The following is a 13,228-nucleotide window of genomic DNA, read 5'->3' as shown; positions in this document are numbered from 1 at the left end:
ATGTAGTAAATTTAAATATTTTTAAATATTGTCACTGAAATGCTAATAAAACACGTTCAGACTACAAACTACATTCTGCAGCTGCACCACGATCCTGCTCAGAAATATTAACATATAATCTCCAATATTATAGGAATGATGTTCCATCAGTGGACCGATCACATCATGACTGATAGAGATAATTATTCATTGATCCTACGTGTCTAAAGCTTCATATTGATTGTTTAAATTGAAACTGAGATTACAGATTATGTGCAGTAAAGATTTGAGGTCAGGAGCTGCTCTAACAAACTGACAGAGTCTCAGTGTTATAACAGAAGGACAAAGAGGTTTGATTCTGAGCTGAGGATGAATTCACGCTGTGCAATATTTGACTGTGAGAGAAAAAAACGCTGTTCAAAGAAATGACTGATGTGCATAAAAACTTTAGAAAGTCCTGAGTAACAAACTAACATCCAACCAGGATTTAGATTCTGACAGACAGTAAACCTCCACTAATGAATGGTTGGTGCCAGATTGGATCAGCATTTAGTCGAGAATAATGATACGAGCTTTGGTACGACTGAATGAATGAAGACATGAAACTGTAAGAGGAGACAGAGACAGTTACCATGGTAACTGACCCAGAGTTTAAGTTACCGTGGTAACTGACCCAGAGTTTAAGTTATCTCTCTTTCTGGAACTGAAAACTCAGAGTTTCCTTCATATCAGGGTGAACAAACTCAGATTTTCCACTCAGCCGGCTTTCTGGAATACACCCCAGTAAACGTGTGTTCTGTGTCAACAGGTGAAATCAAACAGGTAAATCTGCACCTACAGTCCACAGAGAGACTAAACTGGACCCTCTGACAGTGAAATAATGATCATAATATGTAAGGCGGTGAGGTAGACACATGCTGGAACAGCGGCTACATGAGCAGCCTGAGCCAGTAGGAGCAGCAGTGGCCTCACTTGCAGCTGGTTTATCAGCTCTAGTCAGTGCTGATTATGAGGCCATAACAGTCCTTAACTCCCTTCAGTCTGGCCTCAACCCAGTTTCTGAGGAGGAGAAAGTCTGGGCTTCAAACATGATACCAATAATAAGGATGATCCAGCATAAGCTGGCAGTGAAGTGTTCAACCTCAACAAAGCCAACTGCAATGAAGCTGTTGACCAGAGCCATACTAGTCATCAGCCCTCATCCACTTCCTTCACATGGACTCACCCATTCTCACCTGAACTCACTCTCAGCTGATTACCTGCTAGTCTATATATCCTCCTTTCCATTGTTCTGTTTGCCAGCTGAGCACATGTTGAGTTTCATTTAATTTTAACTTGACAAGTTTACATTATTAATTTCTAGTTGACATTATGGGTGTATGTGATGTGCTGTTGTGTGTAGCTTTGTGTTTGGTATTTTGTATAATGTGTTCTGTGTGTTTTTTGCTTTGTACTATTTGTTATGGTGCTGTTATATGTTTTATTTGTAAGGGACTGCAGATTAAAATTAGCTATAAGATAAATCTGGTGCAGTACATCAAATGTTTTACTTTACATTTGTACAGTTTAACACTGTACATGATCCCAATAAATACACATAAATAAATCAATAAAACACATCAGCTGCCACTTTATATTTAGATGGATAAACCTGCTGGAGAAAATCTTCAGACTCTCACTAATAACTGATGGAGATGGTTGTAGTAGAGTGTGGCTTTGTTTTTAAATGACATTTCAACACTGAATCATCTTCAGGTCAGTTTACAGTAGAAACAGTCTCTTACTTTGTGTCTGCGGGTCCAGGTTCATTACTGAAGAATAGAGGAAGACCTTTAGACCGGTCACTCTTCATTGACAGACAGCTGGATATCAGAGACTCTGCTCCGTCCTCCTCTTCCTCCAAAGCCTTCATCTTCTGGAGTCTGAGAGGTAAACCAGTAACACTGGAGACACACACACGTACACAGTATAATAAACCCAGTCCTTCCTCTCAACTTAGTAGCTTCTTATCAGTTTACATGACTTTAACTACAACCATGTGTGTTTTCCAGACATCACAAAGATAAACTTTGACTCTGCTTTAAATCCAACAAACAGACTTCAGATAAACATCTGTGTGGTTCTTAACTGTGACTTCTCTCTATTTGAACTGCAGCAGTGTGTCACGTTACATCACTGTGAGGACGCAGAAACCAGCAAAAGAACAAAGGAAACAACGTTTGAAGACGTCAACACTGTGATTTCATATTTTTCTGACACAGTTTAATCAACTAAACAATTAGTCAGTAAAATAATCAGCAGATTGATCAATAATGACAGTAATCATTATTAGCAGCCCTGATATTAACACTCACCCTGCCTCAGACTGTTTTCCTCCTTCTGCTCTGTTGACTTTAAAATGGAGTCTGACTGAATACTTTCACTTTTACTGCCTACCTGTTGACTCCTCCCTTCTTCTTCTTTACTGGAAGTCACGTACGTGTGTGTGTGTGTGTGTGTGTGTGTGTGTGAGTTTTCGGAAAAGTTTTCTGACTGTTCGCTCGCTGGTACAAACTCAGACACAAAGACTTCCTCATTGTACTAAAAATAATAATCAATAATAATAATAAAAATAATAGATCTGTCTCTGATCTACAAACATCAGACAGCAAGAAACAAACCCTGAAGTTACTAAAGACAAATTTTAAACTATGAAACAAAACACACTTACAGTTAACAGTTCAAACTGCTGAAGACAAAAACTCTCCTCTCGACGTCTGTCAGAAAAGTGTTTGCCACAGGTGAGCTGTTTCTTGGAATGAGTCCGAGCTCCACCTGTAGAGGAGGCGGGACAGATAGATGGTACCTGAAACCAGTCTGACCTGTTAGAAGACAATAGTTGAGTTGTTTCACCACTTCTGCTATTTAAACAAAACAGTTCATGGAATCTGTTTAGAGCTGCAACTTGCAATTATTTTCATTATCGATGTATCGATTAGTTGTTTAGTCTATAAAATGTCAGGAAATGGTGACAACTGTTGAACAGTGTTTCCTAAAGCACAAGATGACGTCATCAAATGTCTTGTTTTGTCCACAACTCAAAGATATTCAGTTTACTGTCATAGAGACTAAAGAAAGCAGAAAATATTCACATTTAAGAAGCTGCCATCAGAGAATTTGGACTTTTTCTTCTAACAAAACTGAAAGACTTAAAACGGTTAATCAATCTGGCTGTCGAATTAAATCATTTTCTGTTGAATCAACAACTAATCAATTAATTGTCCAATTGTTGCAGCTCTGTCTGTGTTCATACTGGCATCATTCAGTTTATCTTTGCACCACCAGAAGGCGCCAAATCATTTCTAATGATAAACAGGGAAACCTGTGGAAGAAAACCCACCAACATGTGACAACAAAGGCCAGTAAAGTTAATATCTTTGTGTTGCTGACATGCAGTAAGATTCTTCTTCTGTGTTTCATATCAGTGTCAAATTAAACCTTCTGGAGTCAGACTGAAAAAAAACAGAATGATTGTGAATTATTATCAGCTGTACTCACTAGTGTTTGGCAGAGACTCTGCTGTGTGTGAGAAAGTCCTGATGATACAAGTTTATTTTTTCTTCTCAGAGAAACAGGTTTGTCCTGACTGCAGCTCTGTGTGTGTGTGTGTGATGTTGAGAACAATCATCAATAATCATCATCAATAACCACAGAAGATGTGACCATGTTTTTAATTGCTGATAATGAAACAGCTACAGCAGATCAGTTCCAGCTCAGATGAACAGCTGGAGGTCGACTGATTAACCAGATCAAACTAGTTTTCAGTGTCACATTAAAGTGTTGAAAATCAAAATATTCCCTGTCAGCAGTAGAGCCTTTAAACTGGGATTCATTTTCATAAAAACTGAGTTTGAAGAATCACTTTGGATGCTGAGAACAGACATTTGGGATTAATCAATACTAAAAATAATTCTTAGTTGCAGCCATGAATCATTTTCAATAACTCTTTACTGAATGACATGATGGACTTTTATACTTCCACTCCACTACATTTCAGAGGGAAATATTGTACTTTCTACTCCACTACATTTATTTGACAGCTTTACTTTTCAGATGAAGATTTGACACAATGGATAATATAACAAGCTTTTCAAATACAACACATGACTTTTACTGCAGTAAAGGATCTGAGTATTTCTTCCACTGCTGGTAATTAGCTGCTCACCAGCTACACTAGTTCATCAACTATCTACTATGTTAAGTCAAACTTCCACTAAATCTATCAAAGTACTAAAGCACAACATACTTCATTAATAATTACAGCTGGCTAAATGTGAATAAATATGTTTTATCCTCATTAAAAATCTAGCTGAGGCTTCATTTAACAGTTAATTAGCAGATATTTAAGGTGTAATTTTCAGGACATTTTACAGAGAGGAGGGTGTAATTAAATAAACAACCTGATATTCTGATATATCCACTGACACAAAACTACACACTGAAAACTCATTGATTTTATTATTATTCAAATGAAGAACTACATATGAATCTCAGTATATTGACTGCATGCCAACCAAACCATCTTAACACTTTCCCCCATTTCTGTCTGTAAAATGTCCTAAAAATGAAGCTGAAAATGTCTTTGAAATGAGTATAAAGTTAAAATAAAGAAAATCTGCTTCAGTCATCAGTCCACCTCTGTGAGCACATTTGCTTTGTTTTTTGGGAGTTTTACAGCAAACATTCAGACTCTTGATTGTACACTGATACAAAATAAGGAGGAAAATCAACATGAAACAGACGGCTGAGCTTCAGGTCTTCACAGGTTTGTTTGTTTAAACTTCATGTATGAACACAGGCAGGTCTGTTTTATTGGACCCATGAAGACCTCCAGGCTGAGCTGGAATTGTCTCACACACAGACAGACTTCTACATCATTAATCCCGGGTAGTATTTGCTCAGATTAGGACTGCTTGCTGTGTTTTGAGCACCATGAGATGCTACTGGTTCCCTCCTGAGTCAGTTTGAGTCCAGCTCCACGTCAGCAGAGAGGAAACAGAACTGCTGCTGGACAAACAGAAAACAGAAAAACAGCATCTACAGTCTGACAGTCCAGTGCTGAAACTCCACTTTCTGTCCGCTTCATCTCACAGTTCAAATGATGTTCTACAACACTCCAGATGGATCATATCATCTCATATCTACCTCATTTATGTTTTGAATGACAGTGTTCATTACAGCTACAATAAGGGAAAAAATATCCTAATATTAATAATAAAAATATGTTTTCATGCTGATGTGAACAGATCTGCAGAGTAAAGGTTGGACAGACTGACGCTCAGTGAAGAAAATACAACTTCACTCTGAATATTATTATTAAATACTATGACAGATGAATCTAAACATACGTGTATCATTGGTTTAATGCTGCACCATGTAGATTGTATTTTCTATCAAAATGAGCAGCAGCTACAGAGACACTTAACATCAGGCTACAACATGCTCAGAGATGTCCACTGTCAAGGAATAAGAGTCCAAAACTAAACACTACTGGAGAATACGGAGATGGAGAGCAGGAGTAGCGTTGTTCAGCATACTTTGCGTGGCGAGTTTCCTCTCGTGAGTGTTGCCTTTAAGGAGAAGTGATGTCGTTACAGCTTCTTCAGGTGATTCTCCAGATCACCACAGGGTTCACCGTTCACCGATCCGTGGAGAGCGGATCGTTTTAATTGAAGTCTCTGACTGAATGACTTTCTTACTAAATAACTCCAATAATAATCTCGCCGGCCGAACAAAACTATACTTAATAATAAAACGCGCGAAAGAATTTCAACATAAAATTTGTTTTACTGAAGTAACAATACTGCACGTAGCTTAAAGGGGAAAACAGTTAACTTAGAAGATCACATGATACAAAAGAAAAACATTTGTCTCCTTGGAGATGTAAATGAAAAAGCAGGAAAAGCAGAATATCAGAGTATCGGAGTATCAGAGAGAGCAAGCGTAGCCAGTACGCTGTTTTTATCAGGACTGGCGCTAAGATGGGCCTGTGTGGGTGGAGATAGATGTTCTCCCGCGCAAAAGAAAACACGTGATCTTCCCTGAGTTGATTACATTTCAACCATTCAACTATCTCACCATGATCATCCAGATTTAACCCTAAATTGCAAATGTACGATACGTTACTCAAATGTTCAGAGACACACATCTATAATGTAATCACCATCACAATACCTGAATTTAATCCTTTGATGAGGTTAAAACAGAATGTAGTTTGTTGGCTATACATCCATTAACACACAAAGTTAACAATCATCAATGCAGCTTAATTAAAACAAACTATAGTTATTTATCAAATTACTTTTCATACTAGCTAACATACTTTATAACTACTAGTGTTACTTCTTTGCTTATCAAAGTATCTTTCATACATATCACATTCCTACTGAGTTATATAGAGTTTAATGGCAATTTAATAGATATTACAATAATAAAACATTATGCATCATACACCGGGAGAGGTCTGTCTTTAACATTCAACCTCATTGAAAGTTGTCCACTAGATGGCACTGTGGTTCCATGACTATGGAACAATTAAAGCTAGATATTTCTATCTCAGCTATACTTTATCACAGAAAGATCGAGTTGGACTAGTTAAACAGGAATTACTTTGTGACAAATAATATATAGATTACAAGATGATTATATACTTAAGAAACATTGAATCAAACTTCTGGTTTTAAGGAACACAGAAAGGCTTAACTGAATTTACGACAGGTCTGGACTATCTTTATCTGAAGTCACACCAGGGTGAAAGCAACAGGGGAGGATGTGCTTTGGAATGTGTGTGTGTGTGTGTGTGTGTGTGTGTGTGTGTGTGTGTGTGTGTGTGTGTGTGTATGAGATTAGAAGGTGAAAAGAGAACATAAAATGTAGGTAGAGTTGTCCAAACTCATCAAACAAATGGATGAGGTTTCACTATGATAAACAGTCTCTCTGCATTTGTCCAAGGAAAGGGTCCTTTAATCCGGTATCCTCTGAGACTTGGGTTGGTAAAGCATGTAGCATCATTAGTGTCATAATTTCCATTTGGGATTGTCCCACACAGTTTGGGGAGAGTTTGGGGTGAGGAGATGGTTCTGTGAGGAGTCAAAACTGACATTTAAATGTGAAGAAAGGGTTCTCAGTTTACCTGAGGGCATTTCCAGATGAAGTTGAATATACATCCATGTCTTTAGAGGTTAGAAGTTATTGTTGATTGAGCCCAGGCCTTCTTTGGGCTATTTTGGAGATTGCAGAAAAAACAAAGATCAACTGGTTCTCCTACAATGATTTGACCTGCATGCAGGTTTTCTGGACCAATGATAAATTCTTTCACAATTTAACTGAATGAAATTTGTGGACATCCAATCTGTCACATCTGTCACATCTGGGCCTGTATTTATCAAGCGTCTCAGAGCAGGAAATCACTCCTAACTGGCCAAAAATGATCAGAGTGACGCATCTCTGCTTCTACTTTTAGGAGAAAAAGCCTTTTATCAACTTTCCAAACTTGGTAAATGATTCCTATCTCTGCCAATATTTAGGAGCTGCAGGAGATGGAGTTCAGGCAGAGATATTCCCTGAGAGGAGAGATGTTTTGGGAACGCTTGATGACACTGAGCTTATTAAAAGATTGTTTGGACTAAAACAGAATCATTAGTGAGACTGACTTTGTGTGTGATGCAGAGGAGAACACATGATGTTTCTACAGAACATCATTTAAATAAATACAGAATGTCCTCACAATGTTACACTTTATGGTAACGGGGAAAATGCAGCTGTGCAACAGTGACGATTCTGTCAGAAGCAACAATGATGAAAGTCATGAATCAAACTTTGATCTGGCTTAATGCACGTCATAAAGATAATGAGCATGACGAGGGTCCTCAGTCACAGCCCACTAAAACTTTGATTTACACACAATCATGTCAGCTGCATAATGAAGGATATCTCAACTTCATTACAACAGCTCAAATATTTTATAGGCTTATTTTTTATTCAGGCTCCTTCAAATAACAGCAGAGCTACAGCCCGATATTTGAGAGAGGAGGATGCACCTGATCAATATATGTTTCTATTGTTACGCTGTATTTACCTTCATGTAGAGAACACAAGTTAACTTGGGGTGTAGTTGAAAGAGGAATTGGACAGTGGAAGAGAATATGTTCTTCATGGAGAGTATTTGCAACATGTGTCTGTGCAATATGTGCAAGATGCAGCACTATTACAGGCTGTGAAACCATGTGGCTGAACCAAGATCATTTCACACAGCTGAGTCTAATTACCTGTTATCTTCATCAACATATAGGCTACATTTATTTCTCAGGCTTTCTTTACACTTTGTAAATATCATCTTATAATGAATTTTGGCATCATAGTTTTGTTCCACAACCTTGGTAAGTTACCTGCCTGGTTACCTGCCTATACACATAATATACCAAATTACCACTGTTTCATATTTCCAGCTGAGACTGTGAGAAAACTACAACACATCATCATTATTTCTACTTTTCTGCTCTGACTGTGGTAAAACAGCGACGTCTCACTCTCTCCCAGGAGTAATCCCTCTCCTGCTGACAGTCACAGTAAATTCTCTTCTGCTTCATTAATTAGTTTTAGTCCTCGTTAACTCTCAGTCTGATTCTGAGACGCTTGATAAATATGGGCCCAGGGTCAGAGTCTGACTTATAAAACCTGTTTTTAATCTTTTCTGCATCAAACAGCTCATGTATAACACATCTGTAAAGTGCTGATTCAACAAAATCAAGATCCAGACTCCGGTCCAGATGGATCATCAGGATCCAGCTGATCCTCTCTCAACACACACTCCTGGATGTTCACTCACACTCTGACAGAGATCACAACACCCCCTCCCATCTGATGAGAGAAGAAGAAACAACAAAGGTCATAAATCAGTGTTTAGTGAGACTCACTTCATCAGCTGTGAGTCAGTGATGCAGCACATCCAGTATAAAGAGCAGCAGGGACTTCAGTCCTGTTCAGACCAGAAGTGGAACAGCTGTGCAGCGTAGCCTTCTTCCTTTCAGCTCTCATGTTAATGTGTTGGAGTGAACACACTGAGCTCCAAGCTCACACACCTGCACAGACTTTTGCAGTCTGTGCAAGTCTGTTTACTCTGCAGATTTCACTCAAGTACACAGAGGAAATAAAGTGCTGAGAGTCATGAACACATCATTACTGCAGAAACCGAGACATTCACTCATCACTTTACTGATGGATTTACTGTTGATACATGTGAACTGTTAGAAAAGTTGAAAGCTACAGAGTCTCTGTGGGATTTGAAGATCTTTCCTGCTGTTAAATCATCACATGACAATCAGTCAGAGCTCTCAGCTAAACACCTGCTGTGATTCCTGGACTTCAGCAGAGGTTCTAGTCTGTATAAAGACCACATGGTTACTAAACGTAATGATGCTTGTGTGAAATCAGAGCCAGTGATTTGCAGGCTGCAGTCAGACTGATCTCAAAGCTCTGACAAAGATGAACTGATCAATTCTTTAGTGTTGAAATGAGAGAACAAACACTTTCAGATCAGATTTGATGGTAGGACAGTTTGATGATGAAGACCACTGTCTCTATGCATCTTTTAAGGCTGTCAGCTGTAATCCAGCTTTATTTCCTGCAGACATGAACACAACAACAACAGTCGTCTTCACATCAACTCAAACACATGATCACAACAAGCTTCTGGCGATCTGATTGGCTGACTGTTCTCTCTCTCTCTGTCTTTCTGTCCAATCCTGAAGCCTGTCACCATTCTCCTCTCACAGCTTCACTGAGGAAAGCAGCCACTGAGATGGTTGAAGGTTCACCAGGAAATACTGGATCTTTGCTTTGATACTAACTGTGTTTAATACAATACTGCTGAAACCAGCACAGACTGACTCCAACTCTCTACTGACCTCAGAGTCTCCAGTCTACAGTCTGGACTCTCCTGAAGATCAGACAGCTGCTTCACGTCTTCGCTCTGCAGGTAGTTTCCTCTCAGATGCAGCTCTCTCAGATGGGATGAGGGGTTGGACTTCAGAGCTGAGGCCAGAGAATCACAGCTGATCTTTGACAAATTGCACCACCCCAATCTGAATAAAGAATAAATGATGTCACTTTAGAAAACAAAGTTCCTTTTTTAAATCATTCAATGTTTCATAATCTGTTCAGATGTGAAGAAGGTTTAGAAGCTGCTGGAACAGCCTTCAGAGGATCTGAGAGCAGCTGAAAATATACATATTTTTAAACATAAAGTAAAAAACCATCTGTTTAGTCTGGCTTTTATGTAGTGTTTTATCATTTTATGGTTTTATTATTTATACTTATTTTATTTATCATTATTATTTATTTTATTCTATTTATCAACATTTTACTGTTGATCATTATCGATTATTTTATTCTATTTAATATTTAACATTTTACTTTTTTAATAATCTATTTATAATGCGTAGTATTTGACAACCTTTTGTTGTTTTTATTGCTTGTATTATCTTTTATCATTTATATTTCATTATCTTAACTACCCATTTTTTATTGTTGTCTTATTTATTGAACCTTTTATGCTTTATAATTGCTTTGGTGTTCATTAGTCTCTAGATCCATTTTTAACATCCTACGTTTTATCAGTCACTTGTGCAGCACTTTGAATTGCATTTTATTTGTTTGAAAGGTGCTATATAAATAAAGTTTGATTGATTGATTGATTGATTGATAGAATGTAGAAGTTTATAAAATGGACACTCCAAACACCTGAACCCAACAGGATGCAGGTTAAAAACTGTCAAATATAAAAGACAAAAAAAGTTTCAGTGGTTCAGAGTGAATTATCCAGTGCAGATTTTTCTTGTTATATGAAGGTTTTAAATGTGCAGCTCAACATTGCTCTGACACAGTCAATGGACTAAACCACTGAAGAAGAAAATAGACTTTCCCATTAGGATCCTCAGTGTGAATCAGCATAATATCAGCTTTATGTCTGCACTTTAGTGTCACCACAACTGTCACATCATATTAATCTCAGCACAGCAGTAAAAAATGGTGTCTGACCTCAGAGTCTCCAGTCTACAGTGTGGACTGAAGACTCTGAGGTCACCTGCATTGATCTCTGTGTCCCTGTGTGTGTGTGTGTGTGTGTGTGTGTGTGTGTGTGTGTGTGTGTGTGTGTGTGTGTGTGTGTGTGTTCTGATGGATAAATTACAATGATCAGACATTATTCATTAAAACACATTAAAGAATATAATAAAGAAATATTTCCCCTTCATCAAATAAACTTTTTAAACCATTTGAAACAGATATTAGTTGGGAGGATCTTCTGTATACAGATGTGACTCTTTACTAAAAATTATAAACATTAATTGACTTTAACAACTAACAGTGGACATTCTCTACAGTTTCTTTAAGAATCAGTCATCTTTTATAACTACAGACTAAACTTTGTACAGTAAAAAATGAAAATGTGGGAAAAAAATAACTTCATAGATGTAAGTTATGTATGTACATAAATTAGGTTCAGTTGTTAAACATTATGATCAACAATAGTAACAGACAGTCAGTAAACTTACATCAGAGTCTCCAGTCTACAGTGTGGACTCTCCAGAAAATCACACAGCAGATTCAATCCTGAACCCTGCATGTTTTTGTTTCCTCCCAAATCCAGCTCTCTCAGATGGGAGGGGTTGGACTTCAGAGCTGAGACCAGAGAAGCACAGTTGATCTCTGACAAATCGCAGCTCCTCACTCTGAATAAAGAATAAATGACGTAGATAAAAAGCAGAGGGACGTTGTCATTGTGTTATTATGGATCATCATCATGTCAGCCTTCTACAGACATCATCCAAATGTCACCACAACATTCAGACACATATTCATGTCAACACTGATCAATAAATTGATCAGATGTGCACTGAGCACAGTGAGAAACATGTTCTCCTAATCCTAGATGTAACCTAGAACAATCCTTTACAAATATACCTGCAGGGCCATATTTTTGCTCCTGTTTACTGCTGGTGCAGCTACACAAAGTGCGTCACCTGTTGTTGGTGGCAGCTCAGACACGACTACAGATACAAACTGCATTTGGAAATATGATTTACTCTCTTTGTGTCTGTTGGCCTGTATGAGTTTAAAGTGAGTGTGTCAACAGTTTTCTTAAAGATGTTTGTCTTTTTTTAATTAGTGACTAAGTTCAAAGTGAAACCAGCTGTTCAGTACGGTGGCCCTGAAGTGCAGATCACAACGACAAATAGGAAAACACAACAGCACATCAAAAAACACAACAAATCTCAAAACACAACAAATAACAAAACACAATGACAAACAACAAAACACAACAAATAACAAAACACAACAACAAATAACAATACACAACAACAAACGAAAAAACACAACAACAAATAACAAAACAGAACAACAAATAACAAAACAACAAAACAAAACAACCGCAAAAGCAGAAAACACAACAACACTATCTTCTAACGGATAAGGTAGGTACCTGCTATCGACAAAGCTTGTTGCAAGGCAAGGATCAAGGATCAAGGACAAGGATCATCGTTGATTGGACGGATGCACTGCCCGTCTTTTTAACAGGAAGGATTGATTCATAAGAGGATAAACAATCAATGTATTACTTTCGTTTTTCTGTTTTCGTGTGAATTAAAAAAAGACCCAAACAAAATCCACATGCTTTTCCTGTTTTAGTCTGCAAATCGGCAGACTAAAATTGTTTTTTGCTATAGAATATATACATACACATAGATAGATAGATAGATAGATAGATAGATAGATAGACAGACAGACAGACAAATACAGGGACTAATTTGAGAAAAAATTCAAAGGGAGATCTTTCCAAAAAGTTTTTATTCATTCATTCGAATAAATCACAGTACCGCCACTCGGACAGACGTGCTAAATACATTTGGGCCCTAATTTAACTGTTTAACTGAATAAGTGCAATGACAAGAACAGCGTAGTGGGTCTGAAGCTCACAGACTGTGTGCACATCTCCATGCGCACCTGCTATGTACGTGCAGCAGTGCAACATTCAAAACGGATGGATGACACTGAATATAGATCAGTGGGTGTGATGATTAACGCTCTCTCAGCCAGTCACATAGATGTGAAACAGTTGAGCAATCATAGTAAACCTGATAATGACAGCTAAACAAAAAGAAGGCTTTTCTTTAGGAAATGTCTGGATGGTTCAAAGTGTTACAACATGAAC

At 37.8% G+C, this 13,228-nt stretch overlaps 1 protein-coding gene across 7 annotated transcripts in view; it reads right to left on the bottom strand.

The window, feature by feature from the left end:
- The window catches only part of LOC137183701 (protein NLRC3-like), a 247,621-nt gene that overhangs the window by 21,219 nt on the left and 213,174 nt on the right, over positions 1–13,228 (bottom strand). Inside the window, exons 17-19 of one of the 7 annotated variants that reach the window (XM_067590946.1) lie at positions 11,571–11,747; positions 9,920–10,100; positions 8,828–8,870 (exon numbers count right to left, since the gene is read on the bottom strand). The exons of 2 other annotated variants lie outside the window; for them this stretch is intronic. In XM_067590946.1, coding sequence (XP_067447047.1) covers positions 8,859–8,870; positions 9,920–10,100; positions 11,571–11,747 — 370 coding nt within the window. In that variant the 3' untranslated portion in view covers positions 8,828–8,858. Of the gene's footprint in view, positions 1–1,763; positions 1,923–2,333; positions 2,411–3,673; positions 8,878–9,919; positions 10,101–11,570; positions 11,748–13,228 lie in introns of those variants that run through there. 4 more of the 7 variants (XM_067590944.1, XM_067590947.1, XM_067590945.1 and 1 more) reach the window with 4 other exon arrangements.

This window comes from Thunnus thynnus, chromosome 5 (assembly GCF_963924715.1).
Source record: "Thunnus thynnus chromosome 5, fThuThy2.1, whole genome shotgun sequence".
Lineage (NCBI taxonomy): Eukaryota > Metazoa > Chordata > Actinopteri > Scombriformes > Scombridae > Thunnus > Thunnus thynnus.
Note: the sequence above shows the minus strand (reverse complement) of the source record. Positions and strands in the feature narration are given on the sequence as shown.